This window comes from Numida meleagris, chromosome 4 (genome assembly GCF_002078875.1).
Source record: "Numida meleagris isolate 19003 breed g44 Domestic line chromosome 4, NumMel1.0, whole genome shotgun sequence".
Classification (NCBI taxonomy): Eukaryota; Metazoa; Chordata; class Aves; order Galliformes; family Numididae; genus Numida; species Numida meleagris.
In genome coordinates this window covers 28,023,547-28,043,828 of record NC_034412.1, presented here as the reverse complement: position 1 = coordinate 28,043,828, position 20,282 = coordinate 28,023,547, and the positions used below count along the sequence as shown (strand labels likewise).

The window sequence follows — 20,282 nt, the reverse complement described above, 5'->3', positions numbered from 1 at the left end:
CTGCTGCTAGTCAGAAACAAATTGCAGTACAACTAAATTTTGTCATGAATTAAATAGTTAAGTAGTACACTTAACTGGGCAGCTTCACTGCCATCTAAATGGTTCCAGTAACGAATATGGCAGGAGAAAGTAAAAGTATTTTAAAATATCACTTTCACTGTAGAATTGGCTTGCTGCTGTCAGTGCACCAAATTCAAAACCAGATTGCAAGTTGCAGGGTGCGTTACATATCCTATTTTCAGCAGTGCTCATCTACTGCTGTGAAAGTATTAGATAAGTCCTTTATGGAGGGTGATAGGCACACCATGGAAGGTGTCCACATGGAGATCACTACCTGAAAAATGACATGCCTTTTCATTTTTGGATTAGTCATTTTTTGTATCTCCCTTCCTTTCCACGCCTTATAAAATGTTAGTTAACACATCTTCACACAGACCTTGCTATAATTTTTACCAATCTGTTGAAGTACTCTTGTTTTAAAAGGATTTTCCTTACAGAAGTGGTTATACTGTTGTTAAAACTAGCTGAAGGAACAGGTTTCCCATAAGCTCTGATTGTTGTTCCTGCTTCAAACTCTTCCCACACTGTATATTGACAGAAGTGTTGTATTTATATCTCATTACTCTTTGTCATTGTCTTGTGTCCACCTCAGTACTTCGTGTTTCTTTCCTCCTGGAGCATATGTGGGCATAGTCATGAGTAGAAGAACACAGCATATGCAGTAAGGAGGGAGATCTGATCGTGTATACTGTTCCTGATTCCTTTAAAGCTGGGCCTCTTGGCAAATTATTTGTTTGCCAGGCCAGATTTCAACTTGTTCTTCATTTCAAATCTAAGTTTCTCTTCTCTGAAGAACTGCTTTCCTGCTGAATCGCACTCTCCTTCTGTTGGCTTTGAATTTGTCAAAAAATGTGCCACCCAAAACTGTACTTCATTCTTTCATGTTTTTAAAACCTAATGGATTTCATGAGAGTGATCTGCAGACATGTATCAGCTGAAAAGGTAAATGTTTCAAATAATCAAGACTGGCTTAAAAAACAAGACATTTACAATTAAATATTTCCTAAATTATAGCTGTAGCTAATAGTCTTGTCATAATACTGTTCTAATCACACAAGAGGTGATACACGTTAATGTGTTTAAATTAGTGTAGGTGGGTAAGTTGTTGATTTCTGATTATAACACCTGAGGCTGATTCTTCTAAAACGTAGAATGCTGTGCCATCTACCATGTATTTGATTCCCATTCTTTAATAAAGAGAGATTTATCGTTCTTTAGGCTTGGCTAAGTACTATGGCTATAGCAGAGAGAATATGGAAGTCTTTTTTGAGAAACGTGTTCATGCAATGTTAGCTTTGTCCCATTTTCATAAAAGTTTCTTTGAATTCTTTAACCTGAGTTACACAATTTTGACTTTGTTAGAAATCCTGAACTCTTCAAATGCCATTCAAATGAGGCAATGAGCTAGTGATTTACTAATTACATCACATGCAGGAAAAGTAAATTTTTCTATAAAAATCAGTTTTCCATTTTCATTATTCGATCAAATAAATCTCTAGCACAAAAATGAGGTAAGGAAGGCGTGTCATGTGAGAAGCCATCGAGATGTCCTATTCATTTCTAAATTATGTTACAAGAAGTGCTCATTCACACAAAGATGAGCATAACTGTTCCACCCTAGAAAACATTTCGCTTTTTTTTTTTTAAAACATGAGCTGAATTCAAGTATAACAGCAAGGGAAGATACATTTATATGGGCACATAGTCCATTTGAGAGAAATGATCTGATCCTCACAAGACTATGGTATATGATACTGTTTGATTACTTAAAAAACAACAACAATTATAATGTTGGGAACTCCTTCAGAAATCACCGATGGTTTTCCCCCTCCTCTCCCCACCCTCCACCCCCCATTTTTTTCCCAATAAAGAACTCTAAACTTGCTGGAAAAGATTCTTCATTTTAAGAATTTCTTTAAACGTTATTGATACTAGAGACTAATCGGCTTGGTTACTGACTTTATTTTTTTCTACTAAGCTGAGAAATTTCTTGATAAACTATTGATTTTTTAAATTTATTTTATTTCTGGAGCAGATATTTGTCTTCTGTGTGAGACATAAATTGCAGGATGTGGTAGAGGTGATGAAGTTTACACTTTCCATAGCCTTCAGAAGTTGTTGTAAAATATCACCAGCTGTGTTCCCGTGGGCTTAGCACTAAAATGCCCTGCTCACAGGTACATGATCCTTGAAATTCTGGGAATGACAGATTTCACTGAGTCAATTCTGAAACCAAATAATATGGATTTGCTTAATTAGGTGAAACTTAATCTTGAAATTTGAGATTTTTGGTTTTTTCAAACTCTTAGAAATCCTTTTTAAATGCCTAAACCCATATGTTCTTCATGCTGTGCCAAACTGTTCAGAGGGAACAAAGCCAATTAAAACTCCAGATATCAACTGGAACTAGATAGCTGAGCAGCACGCATGGTTTCATGGGTTTGCGTTGAAGGATTTCAGTCCATAGCCAAGGACTAGTGGGCTTTGAAACCCACCAGAGTTTTTATTTCTGTTGGCTGCTGGAGAATTCCTGACAGTTCAGGTAGGATGTGGCAGTGCTGCAATCCAGGATGGATAGAGCTGTGGTGAAGACGCTGTGCTGTGGGGATGTGGCAGCATGAACCCTGTGTGAAGTAATGATCTGCTGCTGCAAGTCTGGCAGCCCCTTCCAGGCTCTGTGAATTATGTACAGGACTGCTTTTACCTCTGGAATGTGGTAGGAATAGAAAGGTTGGAATGTTACTGTGAGGCAGGTTTTTTTCTCCTCTATTACAGTATGGAATAATGTGTGTTGCAGAGGAGAAAAACAAAATGACACTGTGTATGTGTGAAAGACTTCACAAATAACATTCATAGATGTCACAAGTTTTAAATGAATGCTCTAATAATAATGAAAATCTTGTTAAAAGGTAAATATTTATATCTTTTTCTAGTAGAAGAGCCAGAGTGAGAGAATAGTTGAGGGAAGAATTTTTCCTTCCTAATTCAGGCTGTATGCAGTCGCAGTGAGGGTTGCTTATTGCACAAATCCTGCACATGTACCTATTAGAAGCATCTTCCCTTGCAAGGGGCACAGTAGTGAGAAGAGGTAGAAACCTGTATTTCACAGGAATCAAAGTGGGGAAGAAAACACCTTAATTCTGAGATAATATGTCTATAGGGCATAAAGGGAGCTGGTATACGGAGAATTTTCATGTTCACTCAAACTGATCCATACAGTAATGCTTGAATGTTTTTTCACAAAATTTGCTAGCGTTTCAGGTAGGGAATTGATTTTGCTCAGGTGTGATGTGGCCTCATCTGGCTTCGTTTGTTCCTGCTGTGGCTTTGATAGCAGACCTTTGCAGACTGTGGGTCCTGGGTTTTTGAAAGTCACTTTGATGTGGACTTCCTTACAATCCGTTTTACTCCTGATCTTCTTCTAGCCCTGTAGCCCATGCAGCTGTAGGCATCCCATACCTCAACAAAAGGAGGTGCTGAGAGTCAGGCTGCTGTGAAGACGGCTCTGTGACTGTATCTGACATGCAGCTGATTCACCACCTCTATGGTTAGTGACACGTGGATGATGGAGATCTTTTTGTGTATTTATTGATGCTACCGTCAAAGCTGTGAGGAAATAGGCTGATTTTGTTTAGTTTTGTGGGTTTTTTAGTGTTTTTTTTTTTCAGTTTGTTGTATGATTTGTCAACTTCAGTGACTGCCTTCAAGCAATACTTAGTAATTTATGGAATTGAAAGATCACAGTGTGAAACCTTGGAGCTATTCTCTTTCCACAAAAGAAATAGTTCCTTTTTTCCTGTGTGCTGTTGCTCACCTGTGACTGATTTCTTTGCAACACAAAGCTTTGTGTATTGGTTGTTTATAGTTACTTAAATACATTTTTCAGAAAATGATGATCTAAAGAATGTGTCTCCAACCTTTCAGCTTGCTAGGGCCACAGTGAGTGGAAAGGAATTGTCTTGGGCCACATATACATAAGTTGCTCTGAAAGAAATGCCTCCTATTTATTTCCATGGAAACAACACCAGATACAAAGAGCACAATAACACTACTCGATAGAGCAAATTCTCAACTACAAAACACCGTTTTTCAACGTATTCACCACCGTTAGCTGTGCATTTTCACTAGGGGTGAACAAGAGCCTGCATGCTGTACTCATCAAAATCTGCATGGCCATCCTGAACATTGCTTGTCTCTTACATTGCTGTCGCCATTGCTGAAATGCACCACTCACCACCTCACTGTCCTCACATCCACTGTTTGGTCTCCATCAGAGACCAGCAAATGTCAGTGAATGTCAATGGGTACCATTTTTTCTGCATGGAGGAATTCAGTTACACACCTTTCCATGTCAGACACCACTCTGCTGCCATTTGTCTTACAGCAGTAAAATGTAATAGAATATTGGCGGTAAGGTTTGACCACTACTGCCATACCACCACCATCTGCCTATGACATCATGGGCCAGCAAAACAAGATAGGATACGTTACTTTCAGAGCAGCCCTTGTAAAATATACAATATTGTAAATATTTAAGTTAAAAAACATTTTAATTTTTAATAATTTTTCTTAACTGATTGAAAAAAAAAAGAGAGAAAGGACACCATAAAACTAGTGGGATATTTAACCTTTTTTTTGTGAAACTAACGCATCACTCTGGTGCAATAGCAGTGACTGCAATTCTCAGTGAGCTCTGAAGGTCTTCATCAGAGATTTTTGATGAAATTTTACTTTTTATGTACTTAATCCTTGAAAACAGTTTTTCAAAAATGTACATACTGCCAAAAAGTGATGACTTGAATAAGGCATGGCTGTTAAGTGAGGGGTTTTTCTCTCTGGTTAGAAGAAGGATTATGAAAGTCTGGTAAAGAGACATGATCAGATTTTTGAGTTGAATATCTGATTGCAACTCTATACATTCTTTTTAAAAATTTGTAGGTTCATGTATTTATATCAACTGGAAATAGTGTCACTAATATAAATTGATGATTTTCTTGCCGTTTTTAAACCTATTCTCAAACTCCTTTGTCAAAACAGAAAGCATGGCTGCATATTTTTCACTGTTCAGAGGACTGTGTTTAGCCATCATATCAAATGCATACGGTTACTTGCCATTACTCGAGTCAGCACTGTGCAGTGCTGCCTTCCCTGTGCCCTGGTTTCAGTTGATGCTGACAGTTTGGTTGTTGCTGAGTGATGGGTGCATGCCCGGAGCTGCTCCAAGGTGAAGAGCTGTCACCTTCACAGTGTGGGGCAGGAGGTGGGCTGCATTGCCATACGTGCTAGGCAGCATGTGGCCCATGGGTTGGACATGCCTAGTCTAACGTGTTTTTTTTAGAGAGGCCAGGCAAATAGTAATATCTCTTCTGTGTCCATTTTCCTGTTGACTTTCCTCCAAGAACTGTGAGGAGTTAGAAAAACAGGATTTGCCCTGCTAGAATTCTATCCATTCATCCCTATTACCTCACCATTACTTGTCTTAGTTTGGATTTAGCTCATTCTGAAGGTGCTTGTCTCAATAACTCTAGACTTCATAGTTTAAATATTTAGATACACTGGATCTTCAGAGTTGCAATAAGCATATGTCTGAAATTTAGATTTGTAACAACAATAGGTCTGTTATGACTTACTATAAAATGCTTTTAGCATAATGATTCCCTTAGCAATGCGCAGTTCATCAATTCTGAATATATGATAAGTTCAAAATATGCTAGAGAGGTGTCTGGAGATAACTGTGGGGTGTTTCTGTAAGTAGCTTAAAATTTTTGAGAAGATCCTATTAGATTTCCCTCCAAGGACAATTGTTCTTAACCGTACAGTCACAAAACAGAAATATATAGAAACAGTAAAAAAAAAACTCCTTGGGGCACTGTTACTGGGAATAAGAATCTTCCTATCTCACCTGTTACCTACCAAGCAATCTTGATTTGGTTTCGGCTTCTTGACACAAATTAGAAGATTGAGCAGCTGCTTCATTTTCAGAAGACTATTTCACATATTTATCTGCTGCTTGATGAATGAAGGAGAGGTGAATTATTCTGTACAAGCAAAGTCTGAATGATGAGTCTAAACTATTAGCAGGGAATTTTAATTGATGCCATGCTGAGAATGCTACGGGTTGTTTACTGGTAGTTCTCACCTTGAGAGAAAAGGATTTAAATTTGGGGACACATAATTCCTACTCCTGTGTACAATCTGTTTCTAAAGGGAGGAACAAAAACCAGTGAGCGTGAAATATTTCCTCTTTTGGTGAGTGTATTTAGTTCTACTGCCATATGTTTTATACTGTAAGTCTCTGATAGCTTTCTGCTGATCTGATAAATTGCCTAGGCTGATTAGTGGTTGTCAGTAAAGTGTGTCTGTATAGTGTTGTCTTAACATTTAATTAGATTTATATAACCAGCATCCTCTGACATTACTGTGGTAACTGTAATATAGAAGACTAATTAGTAAACTCCCATAGTGTTTAAAGGGTATGCCTGACATTCTTGTCTATACATTTTGATTATTTTGCCAGTTTTTGAATATGAAAAATACACATTCTAGTATGCTGAGAAGATTCCATACCGTATTCATATTGCAAGGCTGGTTCTCCTTTTTTTCTTCTTTCTTTTTAAATGTGGCAGCAGTTAGTGTCAGTAGTAAAGAAAATGTGTAATTTTCACACTTCTGATACCACGCCACTTCATAGTTGATTCACAGTGTTGTTTCTATTTCAGGATATTTTTATAACTTATTGTAACTTTAAGGACTATATGGTGCCTTCTGTAGCAGAGCTACTGCACTGTGCAAAAGCAAATGTGAATTGGCACCCTCATTCTATGCTGCTCCTCTAGTGTGTTTTTCACTTGGTGGAAAAGTAACTTTCTGGAATAAGATTTTGTATATATGCTAACAACACAAATGTGCTTCTTTTTGTTCTGTTGTGGGACTTGCATTTAAATGTCAGTATGTTCAATGTGTGTGTGTGAATATTCTGTCCCTTACTGAGGACACAGTGTCATGGTGTTGTGTTGTCACAGATAAACAGGTTGTCATTTTATACATGCCAGAATGTCTCTTCTGATGGCCCAAGGGGCGCTCAGCCTTTCAAATGTGAAATGGCTTCAGCACAGACACAAGATTAACTAACAGACTGTCTGTCCTGCACTTCTTAACTTGACTGGCCCTTAAAGATTTGCAAAGTGGATTGATGAGTGCTTAAACAATGCTGTGGAAGTTCAACTGCAGAAGCAAAATGCCCAAAGACCGATGTCACGTTGGACTGTATGACTCCTGTACCTGCTGCTTTGCTTTTTTATACAGATGGTCTGTGCATGTTTCATTTCCCTGTTCGTCATATCACAGATTGAGTGGGTTTGACCCCACTATTTGAGCATCATATCTGCACCTTTTTGTTTGTCTTTCACTTGTTCCTGTCCTTTTCCACGTGATTTTCAGAGGTCTGACCTGGATTTGCCATACCCCAGCTACTGCAAAATGGAATTCACTAGAGGGAAATCTTCATTTTTCTCTTGGAGTCTTCTAGAATGAGTACTTCAGTAGCAGTAACAAGCAAGCCTGTGTGTAATTATTTTTACCAACACTTTTCCCCTCAAGACTTCTCCAAATGCTCCTTAGTTCTGCGGGTGGCTGGCCTGCAGTTAAATACAACTCTTAGTTTCAAAATTAAAAAATTCAATTTCTCCCTGTTTGGATTTCTGAATAAGTGTTAAAGCTGAATGTAGGCCACCTACTTACATGTGCTTTCACATTCATCTCTTTTTCATTATTTCTTGTTTCCTGAGGCAATCTTGATTTCTGTGGAACTCTATACATGGAAAGGGTCATTAATCAAATTGTACCTGTTGAGCCTGTGCTTACCAAGTATTTCCTCAGACCTCTCCTCCATTTGAGAAAGGGAGAATGGAATGACATTGGCAAGGTGTATTTGTTCCCATGATTTAGTTTAGACTTAGAGCATGATGTATATTTCAAAATTATAAACAAGTCTCCTCATAATGTAGTAAAAAGTGGTTTGTTCAAATTACATGGGTTTGTAAATTTGCTTTTTTGAACGTTTAGTAAATTTTGTGGTGTGTTGGTTATAGCATGTTCCCAGAATTTTGCTGCTGAAATTCATATTTACGAACTCTTTCAACAAGAATTCCTACTATAATGTGTTTTTCTGAAGAGAATAAAAATGTGAGTGCTATTAGCAAGGAAGGACACTCACTTGCTTCGAGTAACAGCCTTCATAATCAGAGATCTTCTAAATAAACAGTAGAAATGAGAAGAAACATCCAAGTACTACAAATGCTATTAAACATTAAAGCAGTATAAATGTGTGAATTTGATGTAAAATGTGTAAATGTCCAAATTAATAAAATAGGACTTCAAATAACTGTACAGCTTAATAAAAGTGACATAGCCTATGGGCCAACTCAATAAGCTGTTTAATAAAGAAGTATTTCACTGATTGGAACCAAAAGAGTACAGTGTTTGGTACAGACTGCAGAAAAGGAGACTGTAAGTAAAGATGGAGCAGTTTCAGAAAAAAATAAAAATAGTGCACTGGAAAAGCTGTCATTACTACCAGACTGCGTAGGTGAATGGCTTTGCCTGTCTAGGCTGTGGAAGGCTTTGTGTCCTGATCTTGTGGAATCAGAAATACAGTTATTCTTGACAAGCAATTGAAGGCAGGTGATGAACGGTGTAAGTTATCTATGGAAAGCTAATATTTGCCTCTGTTGCATCCCATCTGTACACTCATCCCATAGGGACCACAGGAAAACAAATCATTCAAAGTAATGGAGTGCTCAGGCATTACGGGGTGAGGGCCCGTTAAATACAGATAGCTTATTAAATGACACTGCAGAGCTTACTCAAGCCAGCGGTGAGCTGATTTGGGACCCCATGTGACTGCTTAAGGAAGTCTCCCACTGCTGAGAAGTGGTTCCTGTGAGGGTAAGGCTTATGGCTTAGCCATGGAGTTAAACAGCTTTTAGAGCAGTCTTTGTCCCAGTTGCAGGGTGGCTCTGTGTTACGTAGCTGGGCCGGGTCACATCCAGAGCTGCCAGCAGCATCTCTGCACCATGCTGTGCTGCATACCGTTGTCTCAGCACCGGTGTTCAGCACAGTGCAAACATATTGTCTGGTAGCACAGTCGGAGGAAGTTGTAATTGCAAGGTGGTGTACATCAGTGGGTTGTCAGTTATAGATCAGACCTTCTGGGTGGCACAGGGTGGGACGCTGCTGGCTGAGCTGCTGCACCACAGCTGTGGCAGAGCTGTAAACCTTTGTGTGTTCACCAAGGCACTAACGGGAGACAGGGAATGACAATGCATGGTTACGTTATATTTGTTTTCTCTTGTAGTAAGCAGGATCTCGGAACAGGAGAAGCTGGTACTGTGCTTAAGTATCCCACAGAAATTACCAAATACAGCAAATACAACATCTTTGAATTTCTGAAGGCTTGTAAAGAGTGCCATGCTACAGATGTGATGCATGTACAATCTGTGCAAGACTTAGCTTGCTGGCAGCCATGGGTATTGCAGTTAGAACTGCATGTCCTGCCCTGTTTGCTTTTTATGAGGGCTGCTCTGAAAGTAATGTCTCCTATTTTATTCTGTTAGCCCACAGTATCAGAGGCTGATGGTGGTATGGCAGTAGGGGTCGAACCTTCCTGCCAGCATTCTGTTACATTTTGTTGCTGTGTGATGGATGCCAGCAAAGAGAGTCTGAAAAAATGGTGTCTGACATGGAAGTGCTTTCAAGGAAAGGTGTGTAACTGAATTCCTCCATGCAGAAAAAATAGTACCCATTGACATTTGCTGGCCATTGATGGAGACCAAACAGTGAATATGAGCACATTGAGGTGGTGAGTGGTGCATTTCAGCAATGGCGACAGCAATGTAAGAGACAAGCAATGTTCAGGATGGCCATGCAGATTTTGATGAGTGTGGCATGCAGGCTCTTGTTCACCCCTGGTGAAAATGCACAGCTAATGGTGGCGAACACATTGAAAAACAGTGTTTTGTAGTTGAGAATTTGCTCTATCGAGCAGTGTTATTGTGCTCTTTGTATCTGTTGTTTTTTCCATGGAAATAAATAAGGAGGCATTACTTTCAGACTGACCTATGTATAAAGAAGCAAAATCAATATTCTGTATGGAAAAAAATTAGTAAATCATTATGGTCTTGTATTATAATGTCTTTGGTTTTGTTCAGCTGTCAGTTCATTAGTCATTTGCCTTCATACTCCTTGAGATAGTTCTATAAAACATTATTGCTGCATTGGTTTCTGGCTGCATTTAATTTAACTATTTTTAATACGTAGTGCTTGTGAGAAATATACTCCTGCTTATTTACCAATACTAATTTTTAGCTATTCTGTGACTGATGAGTAGTCATTAAATAGTTACTTTGCAGACACCTTTGGAAACTGAGATATTTTCTAAAAACTATAGACTTTTCGTAAGTTAAAAGATGCAATTTGATATTCTTTTGGAAGTTGTTTATTAGAACTCTAATTAAAGTTAAGTCATATTATTTATTATAAAGAAAGTCCTGCAAAATATTTTGAGGAAGGCTTATGCTGTTATTGAGGATCAACTGGTTATACTGCCCAAAATAAGAGCCAAATTATATTTGTTGAAAACTTGCAACAGAGCTACCGAATGCAGAAAACTTGGATTCCTTCTTAACAAAGATGAAACAAGTTCGTTAAATATTCATTACCATGAAACTAACTGAATTATACTGTTGAAAGTAATCCTTTTTCATACCATTTGGTTTGTTCTTCTAGCACCTCCCACCACTTCTGATTTATGTTATGAAGATCATTGCTTAGGATTTGATCTCTTCTAGCATGAAGCCATGGCAGATGGCCTCTTCAGGGTTTTTCAGGGTAAAAGGATTCCAGTTATTTAAGTTATAAATAATTACTGGCCTAATGCTGCAGTTACTGGTAACAGCTTAAATAACTATTCGCTCACATACATATATTATATGCTAGCCTAAAAGTGAGTAGTTTTTTTTAATTTCCATAAAATAAACAGAAAGGCAGGCATTAAAGTGAAGGCCTAAGTTAATATTAGGACTCAAGAAGCTATAATAATACTTTATTTTAGTGGAGTTCTAATTAGACAATTATTGGAAACAATCTTGTTTGCCTGGCAACTGTCAAAAAGTAAATTGGTAACAAAAGAAAAAGTTGAAGTACGAGGTAGTCCTTCTAGTTTTTATGTTTCTGATTAACTTAGTGAAATAAACACAAATGTTTTGCTGAATAGATGAATAAATCCAAAGAGGGGCCTGAAGATTAGATAAATATCAGCTTAGTTCTCTAAACTGAAATTAGTGGAATTCTCAAGAGTGTCCTCATATAGTTTCAGATTAAGCCTGAACTTAATCTACTATAGGCTTTATAAGAAATGGAGAAAAACTTAAAAGCCTAATTCATGTGACAGAAATACCATTTTGAAGTGTTTTCTTGTTATGTAACAATTAATGAGTATGTATTTAATGGTAATGTTTTTATACTGTGGTTGGTTGAGAGATAATGTACAAAAAAGTGAAAAAATTGAATCTTTAAAAAAAATACTTATTGAAGTGCTTTTAATTAAAAATTATCGGCAATAATATCTAGCCACATTCTCTGTCCTTAAAGAATCAGCAGAGTATACATTCAGGGAGCAGGCTGGCTGTAATGGGTTTAATTATTATTCTCAAATTTTTATTTCAACAATGTTTTGTTTCATCATGTTTCTTAATAGAATGTGAACCAACTAGAACAGCATTGAATTTCTCAGTATTTCTGCCAGTTTAATTGTGGCGCAGTGATTGCCTTCCTGTCATTCTGGTGTTACTCGCCCTAAAAGAGATTCTGAAAATTAAAATTATCTGAATTAGGTAAGAATGATATTGAGACTCAGCATTGATAAAGTGACAATGGCCTTCTGATATAGCCAACTATAAGAGCAATAGTGTCTAAACAATAGATGTCTTTAATTCCAGCACTGATGACCTTTATAGGTGCAGTATGGCAGGCCTGTCACAGAAACAGTAACTGAACTGGTCACAAGAATGAGGTTTCCATATTTCGGGTTGTCAGAAAGGTGGTTTATGACTGCCCAAAAAATTGTATTTGACAGAAGAACTGCCATTGAAAATACTTTTCTGACTAAGAGGAAACGCTTCTCCTTTTGGACCAGCTGTGGTCCAAAGTGGCATGTGTAGTTGGGCACTTCAGTGAAATACGATTTTCCCTTTTCTTAAAAATACATTTAAATTCAGTATCCATTACCTATCATGTGAAACAGGGGTGTTTAGTGGTTATGCTTTTCAGACACCTAACCTTTATTGGACTAAAAAAACCTTACATTTCTGTCGTTATATTTTGTCAGTCATGACCTCTGCCTTATTCAAAGTGTTTTTTATCTTACTCGATAAGCATACTCTTCTTTAAATAAGCCATGTGGAAAAGTTTTGGAATATAGACTTTTCCTTTTACATATGCAGAAAAAAAGTCCTTTGAAGACCTATCTTAGCCTCCTATGCCTGACGTGTTTTGGTAACCACATGCATAACTTTGTTATTTAATAGAATCATAGAAAATCCTGAGTTGGAAGGGACCCGTAAGGATCATTGAGTCCAACTCTTTGCACCACACAGCATGGCCCAAAAATCAGACCTTATGACTGAGAGCATTGTCTAGATGCTTCATCAAGCTCAAGACCATGACAGCTGCCCTGGGGAGCCTGTTCCAGGGCCTCACCACCCTCTGATGGAGTACCTTTTCCTGATATACAACCAGACCCTCCCCTGACACAGCTCCATGCTGTTTCCTCGGGCTTTGTCGCTGTCACCAGAGATCAGAGGTCAGACTACCTCTCCACACCCCTCATGAGCAGCTGTAGGCCACCATGAGCCATTCCATGTACTTCATCCCCTCTTTGCAGCCCTCCTTTGCACATTCAGTAATAGTTTTGTCTTTTCTGTACTGTGGTACCCAAAACTGCACACAGTGTTCAAGGTGAGGCCACACCAGCTCAGAGCAGAGCGAGACAATCCTGTCCTTTGCCTGGTTGGCAGTACTGTATTTTATGCACCCCAGGGTATGGTTGGCCTTCCTGTCTGCTTGAGCACACTGTTGACTTGTTCAAGTTGTTGTTGTCTATATCCCTCAAATCTCTTTCAGCGGGGCTGCTGCTCCAGTGTCTCCCCTGGGCTGTATGCATAGCTGGGGTTGCTTCTTCCCAAGTGCAGAATCTAACACTTGTTATTGTTCAGTTTTGCATGGTTGGTGGTTGCTCAGCTCTCTAGTTTGTCTAGATCTCTCTGCAAGGCCTCTTCACCCTCGAGAGGGTCAACAGCTTTTCCCAGTTTAGCATCATCAGCAAACTTCCTCAAAACACCTTCTAGTTCCAAATCCAAGTTGTTTATGAAAACATTAGAGAGTAATAGCCCTAAAGTGGAGTTATGGAGATCCCCAGTAGTGACCAAGCACCAGCCTGATGTAACCCCATTTACTATTACCCTTTGGGCCCAATTCTCTCATCACATTATATTTTTGTAGAGCTGTATGCTTGACATTTTGTCCAGGTGGATATTTTGCAACACAGTATTGAAAGCTTTACTGAAATCTAAAAAGATAACAGTGCTTTAATGCTTTACTTACTGGATTTTCTGAATGTTACACTTATTGCCAATCCTATGACTCCCCTGAAGAATGCCCATCTGCCAAGCACTCTGTGTATGGTCTTAACATGTGCACTTCCCAGTTATGCCTTTAGGGTTGATTAGAGGCTTTGGCTTAAACAGCTTGGCAGTTGTGTATAGTTAAATATATGCAAACTCACAAAGAGAAAACAAGTTATTTGTTCTTGTTCTTTAAGCTCTGATTTTTTTCAAGGCTGTTTTTCTTTGTGCTTGGGAATCAGACGTGTCTTGAATTTGCATGCAGGGATCCTGAGGAAGGATTACGCAGCCTTTTGTCGTTTACCTGTAGGCAGAAACATGCAAGGAGTGCGTACTGTTGCTTTGGTTTTGAAATCTCTGAAGAGAACAGTGACATCTAACTTCTATTGAGCAAAACATTCTTGAGAGTGGTTGCAAGCAAGAACCTTTAGAAAAAAAATGTATTTAATTGTCATACAGAGGTTGCTTATTAAAATGGTTTCAAACAAATAGAATTAAACTCTGCATAGGAAAATACAAACTTGGCAACATATACATATGTAAAGGTATTTTACATAATATAAGTAGCCATAAATACTGTCTATTTCTTCTAAAGTGTTGGCATTCTCTTGCAATCTTCACAAATGCAAAGAGGTAGAATTATAATACTGAGAACATACCAAGGTGAAAGAAAAACAGTTATGGTTTCTTTAAAGAGCCTTGAGTGATTTAAAAATGCTTACTGCTGCACTCAAAAGGTGTTTTTCTTTCTGCCAGAAGGGATATGTGGACTACAGAGACAAACATTCCAACATTTTTAGGTCTTTAGAAAACCGAAAGCTTTCTTTGAATGCCTTTAAAGATTTCTTGTCACTGGTTGGATGTATGGTTATATAGTGGATAGTCAAAGGAATTTTACCTGTAATAATATTTGCAGGTATGTTTGCGTATTAAATTGATTTTATTTTCTTTGTTTAAGCTGTTTTGAGTAATGAGTGAAGTTTGAATCCTTAATTATGACAGATTCAGGATCTTGAAAGGCTAAAGATGACTAAAATTGTGGCAGTACGTAACAAAAAGTAGTAAGCTTTGGCTTGCTATAAGTTGGAAATGATATTGTTAATTATGGCAAGGAGAAATTAAAATAGTCACTCTCCAGTCTCTGAAAATTGATTGGTAGTAATTAATTAGTAATTAGTAATTTAAGAAAATGCTAGTTGATTGACTGCAGACTTAAGTAATATGAGCTAGTTCTGGAAAACTTTGTAATCTTAGAATACAGTGTCTACTGTACAGATGAGTGTTGTTACTGTTAAGAACTGCTGAAGTGACACATTTTTTAAGCATAGCTAAGTTACACTACAGCTTTGTTTTGTCATTACAGATAGGAAATGCATTTACTTGGGCATAATTGTGTCCTTACTCTTCATGTAGTGCTGAAATCAGTCATTAAGAAAAATAAGAACGTTTGAATTCAGAGCCTTGCATCCGCTTGGTTCAGAGAGTTTGATGGTGTGTATGCAGTAGCTATACAAGAACTGGTACCAGTAGACTTTAATTGGTACCATCTTTCTGGGTGTCACTTGAATTATTCATGGGCATGCGTGCTTGTTTTTTCTTGGTTTCTGCTGGATTATATGGAACTGGAATACAGCATTTGGATGATCGCATATATTCTAATATGATTTATTAAAGAAAAAGTAATTTTCAAGCTTGAATTTGAGCTTCTTATGTCTAAAAACAGAGACTTACTCATTATGCTGTTAAACTGTGGTTATATTGAATTGTTCTTGCAATACACAGCAGTTGTAGGATAATATTGACTAGTTGGTTAAGTAAAGCCTATGGCTCCCTTGTGATACAAAAGCAGCACAAGCTCCTGGAGCTTTCCAATGCCTCCACACCATGTATTTGCATTTCTATTCAAATCAGAATAATTGATTGGAAGTCACAGCTTGATAAGACTCAAATAAGCGATACACAACGAGCAACAGGGACTGTATTTCTCTTGCCAGAGCTCTGCAATTGAAGGCCATTTGCATTTAAATGTTCCTGCAGCTCTGCTCCTGGAATATTTTGCTGATATGCCAAGTCATGCAGTGTGCTAAGGTGCAGGACGAATACCATTACTTTGTTGCTCTTTGGACTCTTCAAACACAGAGAACAAAACAGTTTAACCTAGGTAAAGAACAGAATGTTTTATCTTTGATTAACTTCTGATTTATGGAAGTTGCTAGATCCTGATAAAGACTGGAAAAAGCATAACCGCCTTATATACTTCGCCTTAATTCTGTCTTTGTTGAGGCCTTTGTTATCTGAATCTGATTGTATTCCTGTCAAGTTTACCATTTCTTTTCCCTTGTCAGATTAATGAACTTCTTTGAGATGTTACACTTTTGTTTCATGTAACCAGTTACTTTCTAGTAAATCATCCTTAACTAAACCTCTATTTATTTAGTATTAACATTGTGCAGGAACTTGAATCTCTAATTCTCTATGTCCCTTTCCTTGCCAAAATTCTATGTAAAAATTGTTTCCCTGAGGAAGTGTGTGAAGTAATTTATAGGAACTGAATTAAGGGTTTTTTTTTTTTTTTTTTTCCAGGCAATTTATTTGAGGTAGTTGTTCTTCAGTTGAATAAGCAAATGCAAAGTCCTTTCAATTACAGTCTTTATGGATGTAGACATCAGATTGACTCATCAAGGCAAAAGCAAGATTTGCAACTATTTTGAGTAATTCTGTGTTCTCGGAGGAACCAGGATAGGACTGTGGATTTAACGAGAAGATTCTATATCTTCTCAAGTACAGGGAACAAAAGAGGGATTGAATTATCTCTTACTGAGGCATGATGTTAGTGGTAGTCCTCAGAATGGTCTCCTTGCAGATCCTTGGAATGAGGCTCTGCTGCAAGTGGGCTGCACGCACTGCTGCTAGACATCCACTCCTTGCTACAGCTGTGGCTCACATAAGCACTGTGAGCTCAAAACTGACATCTGTTTTAGATAGGTTGTAAAATTTCCAAGAGCCTGGACTTCTTGCCAGCTCACATCATAGAAAATTGTTAAAATGTGATGGACTTGTCTTAACTGTGTAGAAACTCGTAACGGCTTCAAGTAGTTATGTCTGTCATACTGAGCTACAGCTGTTGCTTAGGGTTTATGCTGCTTTGCCAGTTTTAAGTACTGGGGATATCCAGCTGTGCAGAAATTCATTTTGTAGAATATTCCCTATACAAGGTTCATTTGTGATCAAATCCAAGCTGTGTATGCTCATATGTGTATGCTCATATGTGGTATGTGGTGGAATAGTATTCTCAGGTTAAATTGTGTCATACTCATCCCAAGTATGAGGTTTACCTGGCTCCAGAAATGGTGGATTTTGACTCTACACTGACACATCTCTGGAAGAATTCACTATACACTGAAACATACGGCAGTATGCATTTGTTTCTACTAAAATTTTACTTGAAATTTGGTAGACAACAGAGGTTTGGAAGCAAAGAAAGTAGCCTGATGCATAAAGCTACTTCAAATGCAAGCTTAAAATAAATATAAAATAATAAGAAGAAATAATAGAATATTAGAAAGGTTCTTCAGTGAAGATCTGAACCTTTTGCTCTTCATATTGTATTCTTCTGGAGGAGACCTAAAGAAAATTAATACACTTATTTAAAATGTTTTTTTAAAGTAGGTGAGTTTTTTGTGTCTTTTTTCTCCAACCAAAATTAATCTCTAGTTCCCATGCATCTGCACCAAAAAAACCACCACCCATATGTACAGTGAAAAGTTCTTTTAATAAGTTACAGGTGGATGTTACCAAAATGGGGAACCACTTCCCCAGAGCTGTTTTTCTCTCTGTGAAGATACAAGTGGAATGTAAGTTTGACTCGGTATCCCTTCTACAGATTTCACTTGCTGATTGTATAGTAAGTGACAGCTCTTTGCCTAGCCCCATGTGCAGTCATAAACAGAGCAGCAGCAGCTCATCTCTTTTCATCCAGGTTGAACTGCCGTGTGTCGTACCTCATACAGTATTATAAATCCTCTCCTTCACTTGAAAACTTCACTTGTGACTGTAAGTGAGGAAATGCCATGACAGGTTCCAGAGCAGCAGAACCAAATGTTGTGTCTCATTTTGAAAACTCTAAATAATACTGTAGTACTTTCTACTTGAAATTTTGAATGAAAACCAGGAAATCCCAGAGATATCAAAATACTTCTGCAGACATTCAGTTTTCTCAGAAGTTTTTGTGTTCTTCTGTTAGAAAGGAGAATAATAAAGACAATACCAGAAGCAGAAATCAGATTGCACTGTTGTTTCAGCCCTGCTCAGTTGATAAATAGTATTTCAGCCCAAATGATGTAGAAATGAGCTAGAGTATGCAGTAGAAACTTGAAATAATACAAATTAGATGACTCTTATTTACTGCTTGTTTTTCCAAGCTGCACAGTAGGACGTCTGCAGATGTTTTCCCTTCTGTTACTTGTTCTGGTTCTCTGGATTTGCTTCATGATATGTTGGTTATACTATGAAAAGTATTTAAAGCACTTGGTATTCAAAGTTCTGCTAGCTGTGTTCGCAAAATCGATGAAAATAAACAGTTTCTTAAAGTGCAAGATTGTAGACGCCATGATCCAGTGGAAGTGGAAACTACTGCTAAATTGGTGGCAATGAGTTTAGTCAGTGCATCATTAGACTTCTTGTTTTGAAGCCTTTGCTGATCTGTATTCCTGTCCTGAAGGACTGAGATCATGGAAGTCTAAGACTGAAATATTTTGTAACTAAAAAATGGATTAAAAAGTACATAATACTAATCACATTAAATAGATGCTACTTCGCCATGTGGGGTCTTTAGCATTGTTTAATGTATGTTCCAGATCAGTTCAGTCTAGTGTTGAAGTACTAGTCAGTCAACCTGGTAGGTTAATTGTTTTGTTTACTATATTTCATGGTGTTACAGAGTAAAACACTTTGAATTCAAAATGTTATAAGCAACCAGATTACAAATGCTTCAGTTGTAGTGGATTAAAAAAAAGCCTTCAAGTTATAATTTGTAATTAATTAACAATCTTTTGCTTTGAAGACCTGCATTATGTATTGCAACTGGAAAAAAAATAGATTGTTCCTTATGAAAGTTTCTTACATTGAACCTCAAACTTAGTAGTACTGTAATTCTGGAATGCGTTAGTATTACTTAAAAGGCATTTTATTACTGTTATAAACTAAAAAGAAGTTCACATGTAACTTACAGCTGGCATGTAGCATTTATTGCTAATGTGCATATGTTACTTTTTGCTATTTTCAGTAATGTATCCTAGTTTATCATTTCAAGAAAAGCCAGGTATTGTAGTTTGTGTGGGTGTGAGTATGTACATATGTGTTTTCATGCTGTTGATTTATATTTAATATCTTCCACTGCTTTAGTGCTGTTTGTAGTCGTTTCAGAGAATGTGGGATATTGTATCCAAATGTTATATGGTTTTAACAGTGGTCCAATTCTAAGTTATTTTGAATTAAAAATCCATTAAAATAACACTTTAATGGAAAAGTGACCACTTAAGAAAGACGTAATGTGGGGAGAAGGCACTGAATTTGCTGACACTAAAACAGTATTAATACATGTAACCTGTGCTGAAAGTGCATAGCTCTCTTCTAACCTGCATGGCATAACCCTTCAAAGTACTTCAAATAAACACGTTCCAAAAATATGTTTATTGGCTTGTTTAGATAAAACTTTAAAAGCTGTTTTTAAAAAGCATGCATCCAGAGAGAAGCACACAATAAGTTCAAAGTGTCAATGTTTCAGGGACTCTAAATTATTTTCAGAATTTCAGAAATTGAGAAGGGATAAGTGGAAGGAGAAAATGTTGGGCTGGTGCCAAGCGATAGCTCGTAACCCTCACAGACTTCCAAACAGCACAAGAACACCCGAGGTCTCAGGTGATGCTTCGCGTAACTCTACTCTGGTGAGTGAAAAGTTGCATTTTATGATGGTTGCATGTGCAGATGAACTTTAGGGGTGTTAATTTTTTTTAAATGTAGTGTTTGCCTCTGACTGCATTGCCTCAGTGCATGAAACTTTTTGACATTGTCTGCATACTCTCTTCATTTGCTATTTCTTCATCTTTTCTGTTATGTGTGGTCCATTCTGACTTGCATGCTATGTCTATAAGTAAGTCAGTATTAATGTTTTGTGAATGATAAAGTCTTTATGGAGGAAAAGAACTGTTTTGGTTTGGTTAGATTCTTTGCAATCCTGATGAATGCAATGACATTTGGTTCCTGATGATTACAGCTGGATGTTATCTACAGGTACCTTGCTTGCTCTTTGCTCCTGCCTGTAACAGGAACAAAGTACGATATGTCTAGAGTTGTGTTAGAGAGATGGAGTTTTAATTGATCTTAAAATATTTCATGTGATGCTAAAGTAAATGGTGAGTGTTCTGCATGCAAAACTATTGATAGAAGATGTTCAGACCGTGTTTTGACAAATCGCATAGTGAAATTTTGAGTTGTATCAAGATGAATAAAGACCCTTGCTGATGGTAGTTTTAATCCTGCAGT

The 20,282-nt window shown here is 37.5% G+C and overlaps 1 protein-coding gene across 1 annotated transcript in view; it reads left to right on the top strand.

The window, feature by feature from the left end:
* The window catches only part of MARCH1 (membrane associated ring-CH-type finger 1), a 236,126-nt gene that overhangs the window by 126,759 nt on the left and 89,085 nt on the right, over nucleotides 1-20,282 (top strand). The window contains exon 3 of the mRNA XM_021394679.1: nucleotides 19,545-19,684. Within this exon, the coding sequence (XP_021250354.1) occupies nucleotides 19,583-19,684 (102 nt within the window). The 5' untranslated portion in view covers nucleotides 19,545-19,582. The remainder of the gene's footprint in view (nucleotides 1-19,544; nucleotides 19,685-20,282) is intronic.